At 46.2% G+C, this 12,574-nt stretch overlaps 1 protein-coding gene across 1 annotated transcript in view; it reads right to left on the reverse strand.

Annotated features, from left to right (window-relative positions):
- The window catches only part of FKBP4 (FKBP prolyl isomerase 4), a 31,420-nt gene that overhangs the window by 3,374 nt on the left and 15,472 nt on the right, over positions 1 to 12,574 (reverse strand). The window contains exons 4-9 of the mRNA XM_006265381.4: positions 9,026 to 9,146; positions 8,598 to 8,754; positions 5,744 to 5,834; positions 5,406 to 5,489; positions 4,334 to 4,519; positions 2,647 to 2,886 (exon numbers count right to left, since the gene is read on the reverse strand). Coding sequence (XP_006265443.1) covers positions 2,647 to 2,886; positions 4,334 to 4,519; positions 5,406 to 5,489; positions 5,744 to 5,834; positions 8,598 to 8,754; positions 9,026 to 9,146 — 879 coding nt within the window. The remainder of the gene's footprint in view (positions 1 to 2,646; positions 2,887 to 4,333; positions 4,520 to 5,405; positions 5,490 to 5,743; positions 5,835 to 8,597; positions 8,755 to 9,025; positions 9,147 to 12,574) is intronic.

Here is a 12,574-nt window from a genome sequence, read left to right on the forward strand (position 1 = left end):
TTCACCTCTGAGCTTTCAAGAGGGGAACTCCCCAGCCTGTATGTATGCTGTGGATTTCTTCTCCCAAGGTGCAGCACCCTGCATTTATTTATGTTGAACCCCATCCTATTCTCATCTGCCCACTTTTGTAGTCTGTCTAAATCTATTTGCAGCCTCTCTCTCCCTTTAAGTGTGTCCACCTCACCCCACATCTTAGTGTCATCAGCAAACTTGGACAGTGTGCTTTCCACCCCGTCGTCCAAGTCGCTGATGAAGATGTTAAACAGTGCAGGCCTGAAGACCAAGCCCTAGGGTATCCCACTGCTCACATCTCGCTCTGGGTGCGCCCCATCAGCCAATTTTTTACCCATCCACCTGTGTAGGCACAGTTGCTTAATTTATTGATGAGGATGGGGTGAGAGACAGTGTCAAAGATCTTCTTAAAGTCTAGAAAGACTATGTCCACAGCGACACCATCATCCAAGGATTTAGTCAATCATGGACTCCAGAAATGCTCTGCTGAATAAATCTCTGAAATGGGGTAAACTCAGCATGTACTTTCAAGTGTAGGTTCTGGCATAAATTGAGTACAGAGCAGATGACATCTGGGACCCAATGAGGATTTTTTTTCCTTGCTAGCTAGTTGTCCAGGTAGGGTACATTACAACATTTTTTTCTGCATGTGGGCTGCTGCAATTTCAAGTGTCCTGAAAACCTTTTTGTATCTCTATATTGTGTTGTAGGTTGGTCCTCCAGACTACAGAGAGGCTTTCAGAGAAGTCAGTGCCAAAAAACAAAGAAACTCATGGAATCAGGACATGGGAGTTTCTGACAGTAGCGTAAGCACAACTTCCTACTGCTTGTGTGGGGTTTCTGACACCAGAGTTTGTCCAACACTGTTTGGGGCTGCAAAGCCTCACATGAAGGCAGTGAAAGAGAAAATATCTTCTGGGAGAACTCTTTGTTGTATATCTCTGTCTCATAACTCTTTTCCACCCTTCATCTCAGCCAAACTCATTTTCTTGTCCATTCTGGCTGATGTAAGACACAGGTGTTCTGCAAAGTAGAAAGGCTGTGCTCACATACTGGCTACTGGAAGACATGGCCAGGGCCCCTGGAGTTCTGGTCTGATGCTGGGTAGACACACTCAGAAGGTAAATACGTAACCAAGCTTCTCTTCCTTGCAGGCTCAAAAGGTGAAAGAAAACATTTTCCTGGAGTAAGAGATTTCCTTAGGCTATAGTGGCATGCTTGGCTGGTGTAGCCTGTCACAAGGTGGGCAGAAACCTAGAGGATGTACTGGATCCAAATTTCCAGAAGGAAAAAAAACTGACAGATTGCCGGTAGACCAAGCTGTTTACCAAGTCAAGGTCTATTAAAATCTGTACCAACACTTAACTTATTAGAAAAACCATTTAACAACTTTCCACGGAAAAACAAATTTAAAACTCTCAATGGACGACTCAATACAAAACTTCTTCTTTAAGTCAGTTGAGAGAAAATGATATGTAGTTCTAGTGTGTCCTGCCCTGAGTTGGACTTGATGACAAGCTGAGGTCCCTTCCAGCCCTATTTTTCTGCGATTTTATGGACATTCAGTTAAAGGTGGGGGATTTCTCATCTGTGATCCCAACAACAGCTCCTCCTGCCATGCTGTATGTGCATGGGGGAAGGCACAATTTTTAGACTGGGGATCAGACCACAATTTCACCCTTCCTACCAGGACAGAGGGAGCCTGGGATCCTGACCCAAATCCTGGTGCAGTCCATCCAGCCACATTTGTCATTTTAAGGTTGTGCTGAAACCAGCCACAAATTATTACACATTTTTTGTGTAATGATTGTGGCTGGTTTCACTTTTTGTGCCATTAATTGCTTGAATGTGTGGCCATGTTACATTTTAAGACATAACTGACCAGTTAATTGCTTCTTTAGCATAATGTCTGCCAAAGGTGCATGCTGTGCTTTGCCCTTTACTGTGTTGGCATGAAGCATGAGGGCTTCCAGGGTACACATACACACATAAATGTTGTTAGCTAGGAATCTCTTGAATTTTAGCCACAGGCACATTGATGGCTGACTGCGTTTCTTCTCTTGCAGTTTGTTTTAAATAAGGCCACATCTGTGCTTAATCATTTCATGCAACAGCCCACCAGTATGCCCACTTTCCCATCCCAACTTCCCTCTGAATGATGAAAACTTGTAAAAGAAACATTTGCATCCCACACAGCTGTCAGTGTAGGGGGGATCCTTTTTCCAAGAGAGCAAACGTGATACCAAAAGGAGTGTACCTAGCACCCACAGAGGTAGTAATGTCGACTTGCAAAACACCATGACTCCTGTTGCATCTATCCAGGAGTATCAATCTCATCCAGCCTCCCCAGGACTCCTTAGGGGTTGGACTTGGACCCAATGGTGGACTTGGGATAAGCAGTCAGGGAGCTGCAACAGTTAATTTAGCCATCGTTTTCCCCCATGCCAACAGAGGGCAGGCATCCCCAGGAATATGGTGAATTTTGGTGCTGGGCCCCTAGTTTCTGGCCCCCCAAAGAGCCCCGTGGGCTAGATGACACAGCTCCATGTGGTAGATCTGGCTAAAGGACATATCTGTTGTAACCCACTATGCACTCATTCCACTCTCCCAGTTTGGCACAGTGCTACCAGTTACCTTAGAGTCCTTGTCAGCAAGCCTCTGGAACATGTTGGCATACATCTTTTTCTCTTTTTCATGCTGCTCCCGGATCTTCTGCTGACAGGTTACTAGCTGCACTTTGGCTGCTTTGTTGCTTGGGTAGAGTTGTATCACCTTCTGGAAATCTGCTCGGGCCAATTCAAAGTCATTGACAGCCAGATGGGCTTCCCCACGCCGAAAGAGACCTTTCTCATTGCTGCTGTCCAACTCAAGTGCCTGGATGAGAACAATGAAACAAGCAAGAATTTGATTCCAGGAAATAAATCCAGACAATCATCAGAAAACTCTTAATGGGATGATCTTTCAGATTTTAGGGAGCACGTAGTTCAAGGAGTTTCTTCAGAGGGAAAAGGGAGGGAGCAGATTGTAGCAAGACATCAGAGAGGGAGTCAGAAGCTGTTGATTCTAGTCCTGGCTCTAAAAGAGACTTCCCTTACTTATGAACTTTGGGAAGTCACTTAAAACTCTGAAAAAGTTTCCCTGTTTGCAAAGAACACATTTAATTAGGGGTGCAAGGATAAATATTTTTTTGGGCCAATACCAATGGCTGATTATTAATGAGTCATATTGGCCAATACCAATTCATAGACATTAGGGCTGGAAGGGACCTCAGAAGATCAAGTCCAGCCCTCCGCCTGAAGGCAGGAAGTCAGCTGGGGTCACAGGATCTCAGCAAGATTGCCTGCCTGGCAGCTTGGGGAGCAGCATCTGGCTAGTAAGCCTGTTAGGGGGGGAGAGGAAGAGGTGTTTGGGGGGGGTCCAAAGTGAGGGAGGGAATGGGGCTGGGGCAGGCGCTGCAGTCGGGGCAGGGCACAGGACAGAGCCGCGAGCAGCTTGTCCAGGAGGTGTATGGGGAGCAGGTGGCTCCTGCTACTGTGCACAACCCTGAGGGAGGCACTGGGGGGGGGGGGGGGGGGCGGTGTGCTCCCCAGATCTGTACAAAGGGCAAGGGCAGGCTGCTGTTGCAGGCTAGGGCCAGGGGTGACACCGGGCTCTTCCCAGTGGGGTGGTTGGGCCGGGACGGTGTTCAGGAGTGGCCCCCCCTCCCAGCACTGCTGTCACCCACTCCACATACAACCCTGACCCAACCCCCCTGCCAGGAAGAGCCCAGCACTGCCCCAGGCCCCAGCTCACAGCCCACCTTTGCCTTGTGCACAGAGCTGGGGGGCACCCCCCCCATGCCTCCTACGGGGGTGTGCACAGCAGTGGGAGCTGCCCATCCCCCCCCAAGAACTGCTTGGGGCCCCATCCTGCGCCCCACCCCGGCTGTTCAGCGCCTGCACCTGCCCCAGCCCCACTCCCTCCCTCACTGTGGTGGCCTCCAGCTGCCCCCTCCCCCAAGGCCCCCCTCCACTTACTGGCTGGACCCTGGTCTCCCAGCTGAGAGGCTGCATTCCTGGGCACTTGCATGCTGTGGCTGCGCATATAATCGATACTATATGGACTGATGCATCGGTGCACCTCTACATTTAACTTTCTGAAGTACTATCAGATAGTAAGTTCTAAGGCGTTTCAAGGACAATGAAGATAGAAGCAACTGTGGCTTCAGTTGACGAACCGGATATTAGCTACTTCTCCCAATATGGGTAGGTGAAAGAAGAACAAACAACACAGTGATTTGTGTTCCAGTTAAAACAACAGCTAGTGTGAAAAGCCTTGTTACCTTGTTGCAGTTTTCCAAAGCCTGGGAGTACTCCTTCAGCTTCAGATGGCACATGGCCAGATTAAGGTGGGCAGCAAGCTTCAAGGTTTTGGCTTTTGCATCATCCTCTTCAGAAAGTCCTGATTCATGCTCCAGCCATGAAACAATCTTCTTGTATTGTAGTGTTGCCTGCTTGTATTTTCCTTCCTGTAGTCAAGGGAACCCAAGACAATTTAGCTTCACCATGTTCTTGTCCCCTCAGTTTAACCTAGAAGCCATCTTATCATAAACAGAAAATGTTTCTATAGCCAAATGCCACCCAAGTGTTATGGGAGAAAGTAAAATACTATCAGGCCAGCTTCTAGTCAGTTCCTGTATCAGTGCAAGATGCACAGAACACACCTCAATTCTTCCTGGGGTGTATAGTAGTCTTCCTCTGTTCCAAGCATTTAACACCTATAGGAGCAGCAGGGGAGAGAGGCAGGCTGGCACTATTCCCTCTGCACCAGAAATATGTACATGCAAAGCAATGAACATACTATTACCCTAAGGACACCAGGGCTACCACTCTGGTCTTTGGGGCTGCCATGTTGGGGCTACATGGATTCCAGCCAGTTTCCCCTGAGGGGACCCAGTTTTAACACAGCATCTTCAGGCACCCTCTCTAGATAGGATCACAGTCCATTAACAGCCCTGTCTCATGACATCAAATTCAAGTCTTTTAACTTTGCTACAGATTTCTTGTCCAAGCCCCAAAATCACTTTAAATCAGAGAAAGTTCAGTTCAGGTACCATGCAAAACTACCTAGAGGGGAAGGGCTGCAAAGCTCCAGCGCCACTACAGTCACTGTAGTTCAAGAAAATACAGAGTTGGGTACGAGAAAGAGCTTCCCATGAAACATCATGTTACAGCCTTTTAGATCCAGGGAAAATACAGCCTGGATACTGTGAAGAGCTCCCTAAAGGGACACCCATATTCTAGTGCAATTCTTCAGCACCAGATTAAAAACAGTCTTGTCTTCAGCAGTGTGTTACATTCTGCATCAACGTATAAGGGTGGGAAACGCTGACAACAAATAGGGAGGACTCTTACCTTAAAGTACTGAGTGCCTCTCTCCTTCACAATGGAGCTTTGTTCTAGCTTCTCATCAGTGTTCATCTCCCAGGATTCCTTAGCCTGTCCAGACAGAAACAAATCAGTCACCCCTCTGATTCTGGAAGAATAGTTAAGATATGCTGTATTGGACCATGGACCAAAGGGAGGGTGGGAATCATGTTGAAACTCAAAGGGGGCATTGTTGAACATGGAACTGGAACTCCCAGAAGTAACCATTCCCATGCCTGGCTAACTGAACTCCAAACTTTTTTCTTGTTGAGGAAGGGACTGTCCTTGCACACCCATCTCCCTGAGGTGTCATCTCCAGTTCCTACCTTTTCAAAGCTTTTGAGTTTCACTTCGTATTGCAGTTCTGCATCTGGAGGGATCTGAAACTTCTCTTTCCCAGCACTCCCAAAACCATAGCTATAATAGAGAGGGAAAAAATGCTGTTTCTAAACAATCCAGTTTTCAATATTAGTGAAAAAATGACTAAGAAAACAGGTTAATAGATGTATCAAACTTGTATGTTGCAGTGTTAACAACAGATAATGACACATACAGGCTCTTTATCTAAAAGCAGCAGACATGGGGGCATAAGGGAACTGGAAGGGACTGAAATTAAATCCTTATTTCTAGGTTACCAATCTGTAATAATATTATGTCAACAGCATCTTTAAGTTCTTACCATCTCATGACTGTGGAATAACATTATGTCAATGGGGGCCAATGTTTTTGGCAGCCATGCTACAGATAAGCCCTGCACAATCCAAGTGCCACTCTGATCCCCCTCCCCTGCCCAATCTGCTGCTTTTCTTTCTGCTCCCTACCTGATCTGCTAGTCTGCTTTCTGCTGTATTCCCTGTGCTCCCTGCCTGAATGATTTCTCTACTTCCTCCCCTATTTGCTGCTGTGCTGTCTATCCCCTCCAATATCTAGCAAATGCCACATGCAGAGGCTGCCTGCGCCACTCACTTGTGCCATCCTTGGCCTATGTGAAAAATTTGCTGGCCACAATTCAGTTCCCATGGATGCATCTCCACTGTAAAAATAAGATAAACTGGCACTAGGTGGCTCCCTTGCTGCAACTTGAAGCCAAGAGACCAATAATTTATTCTGCTTGGAGAAAGAACTACTTACTTCCACCTAAAAGGAGCCCTCCAAGCTAAGAGTTCTAGCCTGTCCAGGTTAAGAAGTTTGTCTACTGATGCTAAACCTAGGCTCAATCCAGACAGAGGACTTTTGTGCCAATGACTGTTTACCCAGCACTTTTTGCCAGCACAGTATTCAGTTTAAAATGTTTCAAAAACCAAAAGCAATTTGGGTTTGATGGATACTATGAGGACAAACTTCTCTCTGTCATACCCAGGCTGGAAGTAAATGTGCTCTGTGCTGCTTCGCTGGAAAGAGGGACTAGTACTTATACCCAAGACTACCAAGAACCTGTGTTTGGCTCCCCATACCCCAGGGTCAATAACTGTTAGCTTATTTAAGAATATAAAGAGGTTTCTGAACAACTCCCTACAGCAAAGTAGGGTTTTGGCTAGAACAGTGTCTAATTTCAGAAAGTTTGCTCTTCTCCCTGAGGTCTTCACAAACTGTTCATAGTTCTATCTAACTGATTTCCTGACTTTCTCTCTCCAGCCACAATATTTATAGGATTATCATTTTCCTCAAACGGTGGTGCTTAGAAAGCTGACCTCAAGAATTTCATTCCTCTGAGGCCACTTCTTATCCCAAGTTCCCTCTCAAGCATCACTACACATCAAGAGTGTTTAACTAACTAATCAAGAGGCAACAGAAAGGATGTCAACATTTACAAAAACAGGAGTAGTATAGGTAGATATGCCTGCTGGGATAAAAAGGCTATTTTTTTTTTTTTTAAATCAGCAAAGACAGTTCATCTGACCACTACAGGTGTGACAGGTCGTCACTCTGGGCCGCCCTTAATGTGGCCCCCACACCTGTCTCTGGGGCAACCACCCGCCTACTCTCCTGCCATGCCTTGATCTTAATTGAATAATTAGTTTTAATTAGCGGGAGACTGCCCTCCGGGGTTTGCTACACCCACACTAGGGCTTCTCAATAGGGCCCCCTCTCTGGGGCTCACCACGCCCACACTAGGGCTTCTCAATAGTGCCCCCTCTCGGGGCTCGCCACGCCCACCCTGGGGCTTCTCAAATGCCCCTCTCTGGGGCTAGGGTCTATGCACCCCGTATGCTGCGCCCTCACTGGCACTGGGGTCCTCACACTCTGCTGTGAGTCCCCTATGAGGCCTCCTCCATCCCCTTATAGCCTTACCCAAACCATCAGTGTAACAACAACAACAACGCAAAACACACAAGCCCCTAGGCTATAACATAACTTAGAGCCGCTCGGCTAAAACAACATTGCTCAACTCAGGTCGAGCTATACCTGCAGTTTGGCTTCTCCTTGCATCCTGCCTTAGGGAGCTCCTGCCTCTCTGGCTGCTGGCAGGGAACTGCCCCTGGCCTCAGCTCCCTGGGTTTATAAAGGGAGCCAGGCCTGGCCCCTTCCGGTCAGCTGGCCTTCACTGGTTGCCCTGGCAACCCACAGCTGGGCTCCTTAGTCACTGCTAGGGCTTCTTCCCTAGCAGTTTTCCCCTTTTCAGGCACAGGGCACCTCAGTGCTCTGTGACAACAGGGTATAAATAAACCAACCCACCATATGGGGGTAGAAAAGGCACTAGCCCTTGTAATTATGTAGTATTCAGTTAGGAACAGCCTGGGGTTTTTATACCTCTCTAGCCCCTTAAAAAAATTAAGAAACTGGATTAACCAGTTCAATGATCTGTTTTTTGTGTAGCAATACTTCTGTTCTTACATGATATCTAGCTCTGTAAGAGAGTCATTGTTATTTTTCCCACTAAGCAGCAATGAACCCAGGTCATATTCATTCTAAAAGTATCCCTGACCATAATGCTGCTTCCCTTAACCTGGATCTCAGCTAGCTCCATGCCTTACATATAAGAATTTCTGTGCCCTCCAAATATTGACTCTGATAGAGGAGAGGCAAAGAACTGTAATTAATTAGAAAGGCGCCTTATTTATTAAGCATCATTCTCCCCAACCAATATGGCACTGTATGAATCTTCAAAGACAGGTATTGGGCCTATCTTGACCCAAGGTCACAGCCTAGTAAAACAGCTGAATTTCAGAAAATGCTCACCTGGGCTTGAGATAAATAACGGATTCTTCCAATTTCTCCATTCGCTGAATGGTCTTCTCCAGGCCAGGAGGGAGATCATGGTTTTCTCCTTCTCCAATCTCAAACCGCAATTCCCGCTTGTCAAAAACTCGCTCTCCATGTCTACCTTCTAGCTGGACTGGTGTTCATAAAAACAAAACAAAACAAAAAAAACAAAACCACCATGGGCAAATCAGATACAAAACAAATTTATGTTACAAAGTTCAAAACACCTGCAAACTGAAAGGTGGTTTTAGAATGGTTCTTGGCAACCTAATAAGAGGAAGAGGAAATATGTGTTTATTTGTCTTGAAGGAAGGAGGTGCAAGTGAAATGCACGTACTCTCTTACCACCCACTCACAGGCAATCTCCTTTGCTATTTCTCAGCTTGCTCCTTGAACAGACTTACTCTCTACAAGGGCTCCTTCATTGGGTTTGGAGTAGCCTTCCCCCTTCTTATGGATTCTTCGGATTATTCCACCATCTTCATCATCTGTGAGATCCTCCCCCTTAAACTCAAAGAGCTCTATCTGCAAAAAAGAGAAGCACTCCAGTTACTTCTGTAGTACCAACTTGGGGCTCTGAGGAAGAGTTTGCACCTCAGGGGCAGTCTTTTCCTCCGATTTCTGACAGAGGAAAAATCAGACAGCTCAACAGCCAAATGTTGCCTTCTGTAGGCAGCCACCATTTTATATAACATTTTGACAGGTATTACACAACCAAGGCCATAGCTACTGCATTATGCAAGTGCTGGATGTGCCTTTGTGCTGGACAGATTCGGGCCTGCCAAGCTGTGCTTCTGTCCAGCCCTCTAGTTGCTAAAGGCCATTTAAAGTGTAAATACTGTAAACCATGAAAAATTCCCCTTTATTCACCAAGATGTTGTGAGCATACAGTACTGCCTACTGTGTACAGATTAACTGACAACAATGATGCTCCATGTAGCTTGGATCACATTACAAAATTAAGACCCCGTTCTTTCTACAGGCTGTTCTAAAAGTGTTGTGTTTGTGAACAGAAGTAGGGATTCATGTAATCACAAAAATAACCCTTAGAGGCAAAAATAATAGAAATTACTTACATTTGGTATTATAAGGCCAGATTTGCTCCTGGAAGTGAGGTTATACACTGGATTTCAGTGCTTTCTGGGTGAGTTCTACCTTCACATGCTTTCAGACTATATTTGATACCAACAGGCCAGTCCCGCAGGACTGAAGCAAACTCAAGAGCAGATCTTTAAGACTCAAAAGACCACTGAGGTTCAGCCACACCTATCTTAGCTTAACTCAGTGATTCCAGACCTGCTTGTCTGCCCTCCCTACCCCATTGTGTTGGACTGGTAAAGGATGGCTTTCCATCTTCCACATCAACCTTGACCCATCCCTACCTAGCACAGGCTGCTGTAATCATATTATTCTTGTACATGGGACTCCAGTTGGGAAGAGCTGGCACACTGTGAGAAAGTCAAACTGACTGCCTGTGCTGACTACATGAAGGGAAATAAAAAATAGCCCACATTACCACCAAAAGCTGGCTAGGTTGGAACTGGGTTCTCAATAGCAAGCTTGCAGGAGTCTAGTTGGGTAGGATTTTTGTGAATAGGTGTCAAAATGAAATGGATGACTATCTATCCAGGCTGACCTGGACAGGCTCAGCAAGTGGGCAGGCGAGAATCTGATGGTGTTCAACGCCGATAAATGCAAGGTTCTCCACCTTGGGAAGAAAAACCCGCAGCATCCTTATAGGCTCGACACTGCTATGTTGGCTAGCACTATGGAAGAAAGAGACTTGGGGGTCATCATTGACCACAAGATGAATGCGAGCCTGCAGTGCGATGCTGCAGCTAGTAAAGCAACCAAAACGCTGGCTTGCATCCATAGATGCTTCTCAAGCAAATCCTGGGACGTCATTCTCCCCTTGTACTCGGCCTTAGTGAGGCCGCAGCTGGAGTACCGCGTCCAGTTTTGGGCTCCACAATTCAAAAAGGATGTGGAGAAGCTTGAGAGAGTCCAGAGAAGAGCCATGCACATGATCAGAGGTCAGGGAAGCAGACCCTACGATGACAGGCTGAGAGCCCTGGGGCTCTTTAGCTTGGAAAAGCGCAGGCTCAGGGGTGATCTGATGGCCACCTACAAGTTTATCAGGGGTGACCACCAGTATCTGGGGAAATGTTTGTTCACCAGAGCACCCCAAGGGATGACGACTAGGTCGAATGGTCATAAACTACTACAAGACCGTTTCAGGCTGGACATAAGGAAGAATTTCTTTACTGTCCGAGCCCCCAAGGTCTGGAACAGCCTGCCACCGGAGGTGGTTCAAGTGCCTACATTGAACACCTTCAAGAGCAAACTGGATGCTTATCTTGCTGGGATTGTATGAACCCAGCTGACTTCCTGCCCTTTGGGCAGGGGGCTGGACTCGATGATCTTCCAAGGTCCCTTCCAGCCCTAATGTCTATGAAATCTATTCTGGGATGATGCATGCAGTGCTCACCAGCGATCTGATTATATATGACAAGTCTTGTAACAGACCATGATGGTAACAAAACATTGTTTAGATCAACAAACATATTGTTACCACCTTCGTTCTTAACAGCACAAATGAACTATTATAATCAGCCTTGTTTAGTCTGAAGTACCCTGTCTTTAGATGGCAAATACATTTATCCTAGGTCACTATTGTGGGGAAAGTTACAGAACAGACCACAAATATCTAGTCACAAAGGTAGTAACATTATTAACGAACTGCAGAAAACTTCTGCTTGTACATTCTGACTGTTTTTTGGGCTTTCTTTTAAGGGCAGCAGAGATCCTGGCAGACTTAGCCCATTTGACATCCTGACTACAGTAATGCTGATACTGAGAAAAGCAAAAGCAGGTCAAAACAAACCAACTTTTACAAAATTCTGCTGACAGTACCATTTCTGCCCTGCATTCCTACTATAAGGAATTCGAAGCCCCATGTTGGCTACTTTTCTGCACCTTTTACTTACACCCTCTGCTTTATCTCTACTTTTCAGCATGTATTGAACCTGGCATGAAGTAAGAAAAATGAGGAATTAGTCCAGTGTTCCAACCTATGACCAGTGGAGAGGTGCCAAATAGTGATGTGGTAAGGAGTTACATTTCCAAAAGCAGACTCACAAGCCATGAGAGGCTGCTTTCATTTCTGTTTCCCACTAACACTACAATCGTTCACAAGCTTTTCCTTTGCATAAGATATCAGTTGGGAGAAGCCATGATTCCTTGATGAAAAAGTAGCACATTAATGGAACAGAGAAGAGACTAAACAAATCTTCATTTTAGTTTGGATTTTCAGGGAAAGAGCTCCTGGGACTGTCTCCCTCCAAGGCAGGATTTCAGCATTGCTCAGTTTGCCATGTTTTTGTATAACGATTTGGAAGGGTTACGTTTTGGAGTGCTAATATGCTCTAGAAAGTCTCAGCTAGTAGATGCATATTTGGACTAACCAAATTCTGTAGACTAGAAAAATCTATTTAGGGGCATGAAGTAGGGCAGTTAAGCAGACCTTACGCTTAGCAGAGGAAGACTGCTCACTCGACTGTGTAACAAGTGGATCTTTTTGGCTAAATTATCACCCCAGAATCAGCTAACTTGTCTGCAAGTTTTACTAATAGGACTTGTAATAACCTAACCTATAATAAGCACTATTTTCAGATAAACTGCACCAGCTTACTTGAAGTTTTATAAGTTAGCCTAGTTCTGGGCCAGTGTTTCCCAGCCTTTTTCACCCCACAGCACACTTGCCTATATAAAAAAAGCACCGTGGCACACCAGACACTGGGGGGGGGGGGGGGGGGGGGGGGGGGGCCACATGCAGCCAGCTGGACGGCATTTTGGGCTGGAGCCATGCTCCCCATCTGTCTGTGTCTGCAGCAGTAGCAGGTGAGGGGCGTGGCTCCAACCCAAAATGCTGTGGCATACTGGCTAGGAAATGC

This window comes from Alligator mississippiensis, chromosome 4 (genome assembly GCF_030867095.1).
Source record: "Alligator mississippiensis isolate rAllMis1 chromosome 4, rAllMis1, whole genome shotgun sequence".
Taxonomy (NCBI): Eukaryota; Metazoa; Chordata; order Crocodylia; family Alligatoridae; genus Alligator; species Alligator mississippiensis.